The sequence below is a fragment of the Myxocyprinus asiaticus genome, chromosome 29 (assembly GCF_019703515.2).
Source record: "Myxocyprinus asiaticus isolate MX2 ecotype Aquarium Trade chromosome 29, UBuf_Myxa_2, whole genome shotgun sequence".
NCBI classification, from domain to species: domain Eukaryota; kingdom Metazoa; phylum Chordata; class Actinopteri; order Cypriniformes; family Catostomidae; genus Myxocyprinus; species Myxocyprinus asiaticus.
The window spans coordinates 15,079,186-15,091,731 of record NC_059372.1 but is presented as its reverse complement, the minus strand read 5'-3'; the positions used below and the strand labels follow the sequence as shown (position 1 = coordinate 15,091,731).

The following is a 12,546-nucleotide window of genomic DNA, read 5'->3' as shown; positions in this document are numbered from 1 at the left end:
ACAATAATGATAATAATAGCTTTTTAAAAGCTCTACAACTGCAAATATTATTTATACCTTTTTTTCTTGATCTGTGATGTTATGTTCAGTTTTTCATGAGAGATTTCCGGATGTAATTGTTGCTGTAACTGCACGTGCAATTATTACATGGTGGAATGAAATGCATCGTTGCGAAAATGTTACATAAAAAAAAAATCTAACTGCATTTATTTCATATAAAACGAAATTGAGCTTTAAAAAAAAATTAAAAAGTCAACACGAAAACATAGAATACAAAATTAACTAAAAGGGAATAAAAAGGTGTGCATTTTCCATGTTCGTTCCCGCGTGTGAAGGTTGCCCGAACGTTATATACACATCGAATTAGTGCATCATAATATAGTAATTTTATCTTGCCAAATATATAATTATTTGTTACAAAATTGTGAAGCCATCAGTCAATTGTCAGAAACTTTCTCTAGCAAGTTGCACTAGTTAAATGTCTGTTTAAAATAGTCGTTATCCGTAATCCGAAGATGATTTTTTTTTTCTTTTTCGTTAATTTACAGAGCGAGCTCAATGCAATGCACGAGTGTTTGTAATGAGACCATTTAAACAGTGAAAAATATGAGTGAATCCCACCCTGAAAGTTGGTCAAAGGGGCCTGACGTCACGTTCCCACAATGCACGCGCCCATCAGCTCGAGCGCTGCAGTGTTTAGAGGGAAAGAAACAGCAGGCCCCAAAAATACAGATATTATTGAGAACAAAAACGGATAAATTTTCCACCGCGAAGGATTCGTGCGAATTCATCGAGAAATGGACGAGCAACGAAACTGAGTTTGGCGCGATTGCGAGTTGTAGAATGGAGGAATGCCCGTGAAATACAACTTTCGCGGTGATCAAAAGTTTCTGGTGAGCGCAAGACTGTTTTCATGCAACTGTTGTAGAGAATTAAAGAGCGCGTGCGGTGTTTGCATTGCTGCTGAAATGTTTAAAACCCTCCTTGTGTTTAGTTAACTCTTAAAAGTAACCTTTGTGCCGTTTACCTTCAGAAGAAGTCCAAATGTTTCCTGCGTGAGCAAACAAAGTAGCTACGCAAAACATTGTGGTATATTCATTGTATTTATTTTAAAAGATCTCAATATACGTTAAAGACAAGAAAGGCTTTGTTTTTCATACCAGTTTGTGTCGATTTGACCATTTAATCGAAATGTTCTGTGGAGATTGTGCTGAGCGAAGCGTGCCACAGGTTTCAGACATCGAAACGTGCAAAGAGTAAATGTAAAGATACAACAAAGGGAAATGTTTTAATTTTTTTTAAACTAAAAAGGTGTATTATTCGTATATGTATATATATATATATATATATATATATATATATATATATATATATATAAAATTATTATTCAACTTGAAAAGTTTTGTTTAATATTTGTTTTAGTGCATCTATATTCTTAAAAAAAAAAAAAATGTGTCGAGTCAAAGTTTAGGTTAACATGATATTTGAAACGAATGTGTAAAAATGATTTAATTCATAACCTGAAATACAAACTTCCTTTTATGAAGTGAAATGGAATTGGCTGTTACTATGTAATTAATAACATATAGTAGTTACTTGATTATAAATCAGGTATACTACAATTGATAACACTTTACAATCTGGTTCTATTAGTTAACAACATTAGTTAACATGAACTGACAACGAACAATACTTTTACAGCATTTATTAATCTTGTTTAATGTTGATTTCAACATAGCGATACTTTTTGTTTAATCAAAAGTTGTATATGTTAACATTACTTAATGCACTATAAACTAACATGAACTAACACTGTACAATTGTATTTTTATTAACTAACATTATCAAAGATTAATAAATGCTGTAAAAATATATTGTTCATTGTTTGTTCATGATACCTAATGCATTAACTAATGTGTAACCTTATTGTAAAGTGTTACCCTGCAGTGAATATTCAAAGCTGAACAAATCAAAACTGTTTTATTATGTGAATTACTTCCTTAAGATTGATGTTTGATAATGAATACAAGCACATATTGTCTAAACTGAACTCTGAATTGAATTACATTCAGAAACCCCAGAACATTTCTTTAAAAAAATAACAACTAAATCTTACATTTGATATAATCTTGAGTTATGTAGATTTGAAACGTACTGCGAATGATTGCTTGAATGTTGTCTATCCATTCTTTAGTCAGTGAGGGAGTAATAATGGACAGGCATTTTCCGGAGGTCTGTCAGGATAATGAATGTGCTTTTGTGAGACTTGAAAAAGGTAAACAAACCCTTTACAAATGTCACTAACCAATCTTCATGGACATCCCTTAAGGGTGTTTTTAAGTTTCTTGTGTTGAAATCTGTTACCATCATTATTCAGGGGCAGGTGGGTTCAAAGACAACACTACATTGCCACCAAACACTCATTTGTGAAATTATTATTATTTCTTATTTGTATGTTGTTCTGTAGTTTCTATTTATTTTATTTTAAAAGCACTAAATAAAAAAAAAAAGTTAATTACAAATATTCTGTTGGTAAAAATCAAGTGTTTTTGTTAGTGATTTTTGTCAGTTGCTCCACTAAACAGATTTTCTTTCCTATCTCTCTTTATATATATATATATATATATATATATATATATATATATATATATATATATATATATATATATATAAAACAAAGGACATACATTTTTTGTTTTTGTTTTTTTAAGAGATTTTCTGTGAATGGTATTTAAATATTGAAAAGAAACAAAAGTCTATGCATATTTGTGCTCTAAGAATAAAAAAACAAAAACAAAACTTATTCCGGGAATATTCCGGGATCAATACAAGTTAAGCTCAATCGACCGCATTTGTGGTATAATTTTGATTACAACAAAAATGTATTTAGACTCGTCCCTCCTTTTCTTTAAAAAAAGCAAAAACATGATTTTAGAGTGTTAAAATCGCTTACCTTTTCTGTGTAAAGTTATATCTAATTTTACAACTCCGTTGCCATGACGATGTAATGGGTAAAACACTAAAACCCTAAAACGACCATAAAAACAATGATTTAAACAACTTTACAGCTCAAATAATACACAAGTTCTAACAGAACAATTAATTTAAGTGCTTTTATAAAATGATGAGCTTCACATTTCTGCCTTTTAAACCCTCCAAAAATTGTCCCCATTCACGTCTATTGTAAGTGCCTCACTGTAACCTCGATTTTTGCTTTTTTTTAAATAAACTTAATTTTTGTGGTAATCAGCATTATGTTACAAATGCTGTCGATTGGGGCTTGGGTAGCTCAGCGAGTATTGACGCTGACTACCACCCCTGGTGTCGCGAGTTCGAATCCAGGGCATGCTGAATGACTCCATCCAGGTCTCCTAAGCAACCAAATTGGCCCGGTTGCTAGGGAGTGTAGAGTCACATGGGGTAACCTCCTCATGGTCGCGATTAGGGGTGCTCGCTCTCAATGGGGCACGTGGTAATTTGTGTGTGGATCGTGGAGAGTAGCATGAGCCTCTCGTTCTGTGAGTCTCCGCGGTGTCATGCACGACGAGCCACGTGATAAGATGTGCGGATTGACTATTTCAGAACGGAGGCAACTGAGACTTGTCCTCCACCACCCGGATTGAGGTGAGTAACCGCGCCACCACGAGGACCTACTAAGTAGTGGGAATTGGGCATTCCAAATTGGGAGAAAAATTGGATCAAATAAAAACAAAAACAAAAAACAAATGCTGTCTATTGAGCTTAACTTGTTTTGAACCCGGAATATTTCTTTTATAAAGCATACACATATATAAAGATTTTACCATCATATTGTATAGAACGTAATATTTTTATATTTACCTTATGTAGTCAAGGTTGATTTAGTCATTAAATCAATCAAAATAAATAATATTTTTGACTTGGACAAAACCAGTTAATTTAGTTGTTAACCACATGAAGCACATTTTTGGGGTTATTTGGCAATACATATATTATGCACTTTTTAGTTGAACCTGTTAGAACTTCCAAGCTGATAAACTAATTTGTTGTAACATGTTTACGTGCTTGGTAATGAATTACACTGATCCAGTGGTTTTGTTGTTATTATTTAAGATACACATTAGCAATAAACAACCTAATGACTTTGGGGGTGAAAACATTTTCCACCACACTGATCAGGCACCTGCTTCATCTTTGTGTTTGTGTGCAGGATTTTAAACATGTGTAAAAACAACTTCCAGTCTCAAGGAATATTACCTGTCAGAGTTTCTTCTCAGGTACTTGTGAAATGCTTTTGGCCGAAATGTATGTACTCATTTTCTGAACTTATAATGTGGCATATTGTGGTCTATACTAATGTATCTCAAATCATCTTTGGCTTTCCTCAGATGTACAATTACATGCTCTCTGAAAACTACTCATATATGTGAGAAAATGTTCCATGGCAAAGAGCAGTTAAACATCCATCTCCAGACCCACGACCCCAACAAGCAAGAACTGCAGTGTGAAGAATGTGGCAAGCATTACAACACTCGCCTCGGTCTTAAACGTCACGTGGCCACACATGCCACCACTGTCACTGGTGACCTCACCTGTAAGGTTTGTCGTCAGGTGTATGAGAGCATGCCGGCATTGCTAGAGCACCTAAGTACGCACACTGGCCGACCTCCTCCAGGGACTGTGGTTCGGGAAAGAAAGCACCAATGTGAACGCTGCGGCCGTCGCTTTTTTACTCGCAAGGATGTCAGGCGCCATGCGGTGGTGCATACAGGTAGACGAGACTTCTTGTGTCCACGTTGCGCCCAACGCTTTGGCCGGCGCGACCACCTCACCCGGCACCTGAAGAAAAGCCATGCGCAGGAGTTAGAGACCCTGACCCCGATGCCTATTAAAGAAGAGCCCAGTCCCTTAATGTGCTCTGTTGGATCTCCAAAGGATGCGACAGAGGCTTTTTCTATGGGCATGTTCAACCCACAAGGCCTGCCAAGTGCATCTATATCAGGGGTCAATCATAATCATTCAATGGTTTCTGGCCCCCTGTCCAGCCCCATGAGTGTGGGCTGCTACCTCGAGCAGAGCAAGCCTCAATCGCAGCAGTACCAACAGGCTCATAGATATCAACCTAGTTCCACTACCTCATATCTGAAAGTAGAGATGGAGAACTTCCTGACCGAACTCCAGTGTGGGCCTATGCCACCGCAAGCTGCTGTGGCGACCACCGTCTCTCGGCCAGGCGACCTCCTCCCTGAATGCCTTGCAGGTCAGAGTGCCCATTTCACCCTCAGGAACTCAGCGTTCACCTCAGCTGAGCCCCCTTCCAACTCTGCCAACATGGACCTTTCACATCTGCTGGGGTTCCTGCCGTTCGGCCTGCCTCCTTACAGCACTCCCTTGAATTCTGGAAGCCTCGTGATGGGATACTCCACCCCCACCACTGCTGCATCCCCAAGCCCTACCTCTCAGCTCTCTGGGCCATTTACCTCATTTCAGCCACAGTCACTGCATGAGCCTCAGGCTTCAGGGCACTTAAACCAGCTCCCTGGTTTCTCTCCAACTCTACCTCGATTCCATCAGGCTTTCCAACAGTGATGTTACCCATGTCTACTATGACCTGCCAGTCAAATGCAACAGTATAGCTTACAGGTAATAAAGCTGTTCAGTCATGCGGTGAATATGCAGGCCAACCTGAAAGGCTTATTCGCCATAGGTACCCTCGTGATTTTCCAATGGGTTTTTAGAATAGCATTTTTTAAATTTATGAGTAAAATAAGTTCTGTGGTTAACATTACCGAAGAGACTTTACCATTTAGTTGTACAACATAAACGACTTACTTCCGTAAACGCAAAAGGCAAAATGTTAGGGACTGACAGCCTCAGTTATCATTCACTTATATTGCATAGTTTTTCCGTTCAATGAAAGTGAATGGTGACTAAGGCTGTCTGTCACTAATATCTCCTTGTGTTCCACGGAAGATAGAAAGTAATACAGGTTTGGAACACCATAAGGGTAATTCAAAAAGTAATTCTGCCTTCAAGTGAACCTGGGAAGCTCCTTCATCCAAGTTAGGCATTCATTATTACAACATGTCACACATTCTAGTTGGAAACAAAGTAATATTTTCTGTTGTACTGGTAAATAGGCATAACTGAATACACCTGTATCACTTTTACACAACCTATATGGTTTATTAATGCATAATATCATAATATCTTAACAAATTTTTAATTAATTTGCTTAAAAGAGTATTTCGGGTTCAATACAAGTTACGCTCAATTGACAGCATATTTGGCATAACGTTTTACCACAAACATTATTTTTAAATTTTTATTTTCTTTAAAAAAATGCAAAAATCTGGGTTACAGTGAGGCACTTACAATGGAAGTGAATGGGGGCCAATCCGTAAACGTTAAAATACTCACTGTTTCAAAAGTATAGCCGCAAGACGTAAACAGTATGCATGTTAACATGATTTTAGTGTGATAAAATTGCTTGCTAACCTTATCTGTGTAAAGCTATATCCAATTTTGAATGCTGTCAGTCGATTAATTGCATAATTTTTTGTATTTAATCACAATGGCAGATTTTGAAAATGCTGAAATTTGACACCATATATACTTGTTTTTCTGTCGAAATGCATTTATTTCCATCATAGGAAAGAAAACAAAACAATATGTAACAATAATGCTTTATTAAGATTTTCCAAACAAAGCCTGCAGTATAAAGATAGAAATGCACTGAAAAAGCACCAATTCAAGTAACATTAACCGTTTCCCAATGTCTAAGTGGGAGTTTGACTAATTGAAAGAACTAGTCTCCACATAGGTTGCATATTCATTGCAATGGGCATTAAATCTCTGAAACTTTCATCCTCCACAATATTAATCTGCCAGTAGACTGTGGGTATCACAGCAATCTTTCCTACAGCAATCGTGAAGCTGCATTCATGATTCGCATCAGAGCGTCAACGCCAGCATCAAGCACCACTTTGAACTCCACATGAAAAGCTCTTGCAAACAAAAACGTCCCATTCTGCATTTTGGTGATAGTTAAGACTTGACATGCTTCTGTGATAATTAAAATGTGCCTTACATAGGCTGAAAAATACTTGATTTCTATCACAAGTCCCATCTGAGCTTGTTTTGTACATTAAATAGTGCTAAAAGGTCCTTTCTCCATTATTTTGACAGGGAAACGCTGTTGTGTGTGTTGTGGTGTGTGTGTCAGTGTAATGACTCCGGGCGGACACATTACAAATATTCTGCCCTTCCAACAAGTGTTTATGCCGGTTTATGCTATTTTAATGGTAAATGCGTTAAACTTGATTAAGAAAAAAAAATTAGGCATTAAAGGTGGAGTAAGTGATTCCTGAGAAAGGCTGTTGATATTTGAACTCAACAGCCAAACAAACACACCCCTCCCCTCAGTGCTCCTTCAGAAGCTCCGCCCCCCAAATTTAGGCATGCGCAATAGTGTTGTGTGTATCGGTCCGATTCACTTTGTTTATTTTCTCATTTGCAGAGCCAGGGCTGTGTACAAACACCGGATTTTTTTTCAGCTCGCACACTGGATAGCTAGCGGACCGTGAAGAGATATATGTGGAATTTGACAAAAAGTGTATTGGATTGAAATGACTTACTCCACCTTTAAACTTTTTTAATTAATTGCATGCCTTAACGTGTTAATTCTGACAGCTCTACCAATATTACAACTTCCTTGCCATGATGATCTAATGCTGTAAACCCTAAAACGACTGTAAAAACGATGATTTAAACAACTTTACAGCTCAAATGATATATGAGTTTTAACAGAAGAATTAATGTAAGTGCTTTTATAAAATTAAAAGCTTCACATTTCTGCCTTTAAACACTTGGCCCCATTCACTTCCACTGTAAGTGCCTCACTGTAACCTCGAGTTTTGCTTTAAGGAGGAACGAGTAAAAAAAAATGTCTGTGGTAATCAACATTATGCCACAAATGCTGTCGATTGAGCTTAATTAGAATATTCCTTTAAAACAAACCACGAATGGTAAGTCATCTGTTGACTTTCATATTAACAAATTAAGATTATTGAAATAAAGCTCTGAAAGTTGAAATAACTTTGCTAAATCATTGCTTTTCATAATCTTTCATGTAATCAATCCCCTTCCAACGTCAAAACTCCACAAATCGGGTATCATGTAGAAATCCGAGTTTCCTGCTGGTAAATATGACTTCGCTGGGTCATTCATGTGCTCGGAACACGTGATTGCAATATTTCAGACTCATATTTCAAATCAAATCAAATCACTTTATTGTCACACAGCCATATACACAAGTGCAATGGTGTGTGAAATTCTTGGGTGCAGTTCCGATCAACATAGCAGTCGACTTCTCTTGAAGGCCGCATAAATAATGATGGATTTTTCATTTTCGGGTGAACTTATCCTTTAAATTAGCTTCTTGAAATTTTTAAAACATTTCCAAGTAATGTTAACCACAGACTTCACTTTACTCTTAAATTGAAAACCGCTATTCGAAAATGATTCAAAAATGCTAATTCTCTTCTGGATATTAGAAATACAAACTGAACAGCTTTATGTGAAATTGGGTTGTTTGTAAGGTCTTCACATTGCAGCTAGTCAACTAGACCCTGTAGAAATAGAGCAAGTTGATTAGCAAGACATTGTTAGGATAGATGGAGTTTTGCTTTTAGAATAGTTTTAACTTTGTGGTTTTTCCTAGAGGGTCTTCCAGGTAACTGTTTTGTAGTGATGAACTGATTTGTAGTATGAAGTGAACTTATATAATTCATTTAAAGAAAAGTAAACAGAAACATTAGCAAAAGAAATACCTCAAAAGTTTTTTGTCAAGAAGGAAAAAAAATGGTATTACAGTGTTCTCCGTTGTATAACGAAGCACTTTTTTTTTTTTTTTATCAACGGCACTTGTATGACTAAGAGTCAGATTGAACTGTGGTCTTTGATTTACCTCTTAGCTCACAGTCACACAACACAAAAAAAACCTACCTCTCCAAGCTGAACTCTTGTCACGAAAAGGAGCGTCCTGTTTGACAAGAAATTAAGCGAATCCTCACGCATTCATGTACTGTGTGTGAGGAACATTATCCCAGTTGAAATCTTTTTTTTTTTTTTTTTGAATGCTCAAAATTTTTAGTTTTTAAGATTTTAGATTCAGGTGATAGCATTAATTAGCTTGTGTTGATTTAGCCTTTAGGTAAAAGTTTGTAGGCGCAGTTGTGCTCACATACTTAATGCTAATGAATGGAATCACGGTTATTAGTGGAGACCTTGTCTCCTGTTATCCCCATCTCTATATTCATTCCAAGGTATTTTATATGTGAAATGCAAAAAATAAAAAAATGCATTGAATATTCTGGAATAAAAAGTAACAATTTGTTTAAAATGAAGTAGCCCATTCTGACAAATTCCCACAATGGGAACTAAGTAAAATGATATGCCTTTAAATTCTTAAAATGTTGAGTAATTTTAGTGATCTCTTTTAAAGCTTGGTCGTGCTGGCAATATTTGTGTCCTGCATATATGTCATACTGTATCTCAAAGGTGAAGTATGTAATTTCTGCACTTCTAGCAGCATCAAACGGAACTGAAAAAATTTTCGACTGATTTCAAACAAGTTTGAATGGCTTACTTACAGTTGTTGCTGCATATTAAGCTAGGATGAGAGAGAGTACTCATTGAAGAACATCTAAACATCAAATAAATTACACACTTCACCTTTAAAGAATATGTTTTTAAAACAGTTGTGCTAGTTTTACACAAATGATTCCCACACTACAACGTTTTCATCCTGAAGATTGGTTGGTATTTTGCCTGGATTCAGGAGCTTCAAATATACATGCATGTTATAGCTGAAGCACTTCATGTATCTCTCCATGTAAAATAAGGAGCACTGTCAGAAAAATATTGTTTTACAATTTAACTTTTAATAGCATTAGTACTGTCTCTTCTTTCAACTCAGTGTTATGTTTATCATTGGCCTGTAAGGTTACTGTGATGCTATGGTTTCGGTTCCATTTTGTTCAGACCAAAATGAAGGGATGTATACAGGAAACAGAGAAATGTATAGTAGGATTTGAGTAATGAATTTGGTAGGGCATTACCTTTGGCTGAACTAAAATGAAACTGACTTCAACTCAACTGTGATGTTTAGACTCAGACTGATCTACCTCAGTAAGATGCACACTGTGCAAAGCTGTACTGTACCTTTAGTGAGAAATGTAACGTTTCAGTGGCTGTTTAGCAGGAGTAAAGGGGTGTTTTACATCTTTAAAATTCCCAGCATTGACATTTTTGTGTTCAAAGGATTGTTTGCTTTCATCAACATTTTGAAAACAAGTAAATGTGAAAAAGTGAATACAGAAACAATGTTACGGATGAGTTAAGAAATAAAGCATCTTGTAGAACTTGAGTATTTTTGGTGTGGACCACATTATTTTCAGTATTTATGATAAATTCATTAATTGTATTTGGTGAAGCTGGGAATTACAAGACATTGCAAATGGGCATTAAAACAATACTATATCGTTCCGTGCCATTCTGAAGCATGCTTTTAAGGTTTTATTGAGCACATACATGATAACTAAATTATAGTAAAGATAGATTTAAATTTAAGCAATTAAAATGTAATGAATTTATATTTAAACTGAATAATTGTATAGCCTAATATAATAAATTAGAGACAAATGTCTAACAAAAAGCTAATCAAAATGAAATTATTGTTGAATCTACATCAAATCACGTGTGATCATTGAAGACTATTCTTCTTCTAGACAAACTTTTTTTTAGAAGAACCTTGCAAAGTGTACAGACAAGAGTATATAACAATTTAAACTAAACATGATGGGTACGTCTATACGTAAAAAAAATAAAATAATGAAAATTACAAGAGGAAAAAAGATGGTAAACAATTGCAGTGTTCGTATTGCTTTAACACGTTTGATTTTTGATAAACTTTCCAAGTGTTTTAATTACATCGTTTTTTTTTTTTCAGTCCATTTAACTTTATGTATGTAATAACGAACCACTTTAAAAATGTAATTACATAAACTACAATTTTTTTTTTTTTTTTTTATCGTTATCAATTGAAATACACTGGCAGCCAAAAGTTTGGAATAATGTACAGATTTTGCTCTTATGGAAAGAAATTGGTACTTTTATTCACCAAAGCAGCATTCAACTGATCACAATGTGTAGTCAGGACATTAATAACATGATAAATTACTATTACAATTTGAAAACATTTTTCAGAACTTTTTAAACTACTTCAAAGAGCTCACATCAAAAAATCCTCCACATGCATCAATGACAGCTTTGCAGATCCTTGGCATTCTAGCTGCCGGTTTGTCCAGATACTCAGGTGACATTTCTCCCCATGCTTCCTGAAGCACTTGCCATAGATGTGGCTGTCTTGTCCAGAACTTCTCACGCACCTTACAGTCTAGCTGATCCCACAAAAGCTCAATGGGGTTAAGAACCATAACACTCTTTTCCAATTATCTGTTGTCCAATGTCTGTGTTTCTTTGCCCATTCTAACCTTTTATTTTTGTTTTTCAGTTTCAAAGGTGTCTTTTTCTTTACAATTGTTCCCATAAGGCCTGCACCCCTGAGTCTTCTCTTTACTGTTGTACATGAAACTGGTGTTGAGTGGGTAGAATTCAATGAAGCTGTCAGCTGAGGACATATGAGGCATCTATTTCTCAAACTAGAGACTCTGATGTACTTATCCTCTTGTTTAGTTGTACATCTGGCCTACCACATCTCTTTCTGTCCTTGTTAGAGCCAGTTGTCCTCTGAAGACTGTAGTGTACACCTTTATATGAAATCTTCAGTTTTTTGGCAATTCAAGCATTGTATAGCCTTAATTCCTCAAAACAATAACTGACTGATGAGTTTCTAGAGAAAGCTGTTTCTTTTTTGCCATTTTTGACCTAATATTGACCTTAAGACATGCCAGTCTATTACATACTGTGGCAACTCATAAACAAACACAAAGACAATGTTAAGCTTAATTTAATGAACCAAATATCTTTCAACTGTGTTTGATATAATGGCAAGTGATTTTCTAGTACCAAATCAGCAAAATTACTCAAGGATAAGGTGTTGGAGTGATTGCTGCTGGAAATGGGGCCTGTCTAGATTTGATCAAAAATTACTTTTTTCAAATAGTGATGGTGCTGTTTTTTATATCAGTAATGTCCTGACTATACTTTGTGATCAGCTGAATGCCACTTTGGTGAATTAAAGTACCAATTTCCTTCCGAAACAGCTAAATCTGTACATTATTCCAAACTTTTGGCCACCAGTGTACTTGTTAACATAGCTATTTCTTCTAAATCCATTTACTCTTTCCAAAACACTTGTACTTTAGGACAATTCTAAAATAAATGCTTAATACTGTAGTTTCAGGAGCATTTCTACAAACGCTGTACCACATGTGTTTTAAACGGGTATACTCGATGGATAATCTTAAATAAAACATCCTTCACTTTATTCGTTACATATACACATATGCATTTATGTATAAATATATCGCATTGGTATACTAA

At 35.6% G+C, this 12,546-nt stretch overlaps 1 protein-coding gene across 4 annotated transcripts; it reads left to right on the top strand.

The window, feature by feature from the left end:
• The first annotated feature begins 682 nt into the window (after positions 1-682).
• On the top strand, positions 683-10,408 carry plagx (pleiomorphic adenoma gene X). 4 transcript variants are annotated; one of them, XM_051662753.1, is made up of 4 exons: positions 683-893; positions 2,195-2,275; positions 4,190-4,256; positions 4,368-10,408. In XM_051662753.1, exon 4 carries the CDS (start codon positions 4,414-4,416, stop codon positions 5,566-5,568), a length of 1,155 nt encoding a protein of 384 aa, XP_051518713.1. In that variant the 5' UTR covers positions 683-893; positions 2,195-2,275; positions 4,190-4,256; positions 4,368-4,413; the 3' UTR covers positions 5,569-10,408. The 4 variants fall into 4 exon arrangements, with proteins under 4 accessions (XP_051518713.1, XP_051518714.1, XP_051518717.1 ...); XM_051662754.1 differs by lacking the exon at positions 2,195-2,275; XM_051662757.1 differs by lacking the exon at positions 4,190-4,256.
• The last annotated feature ends 2,138 nt before the right edge of the window (positions 10,409-12,546 follow it).

What these genes read in the sequence shown, in the direction of transcription:
- plagx (XM_051662754.1), top strand. Translation starts at nt 4,414, where the DNA reads ATGTTCCATGGCAAAGAGCAGTTAAACATCCATCTCCAGACCCACGAC.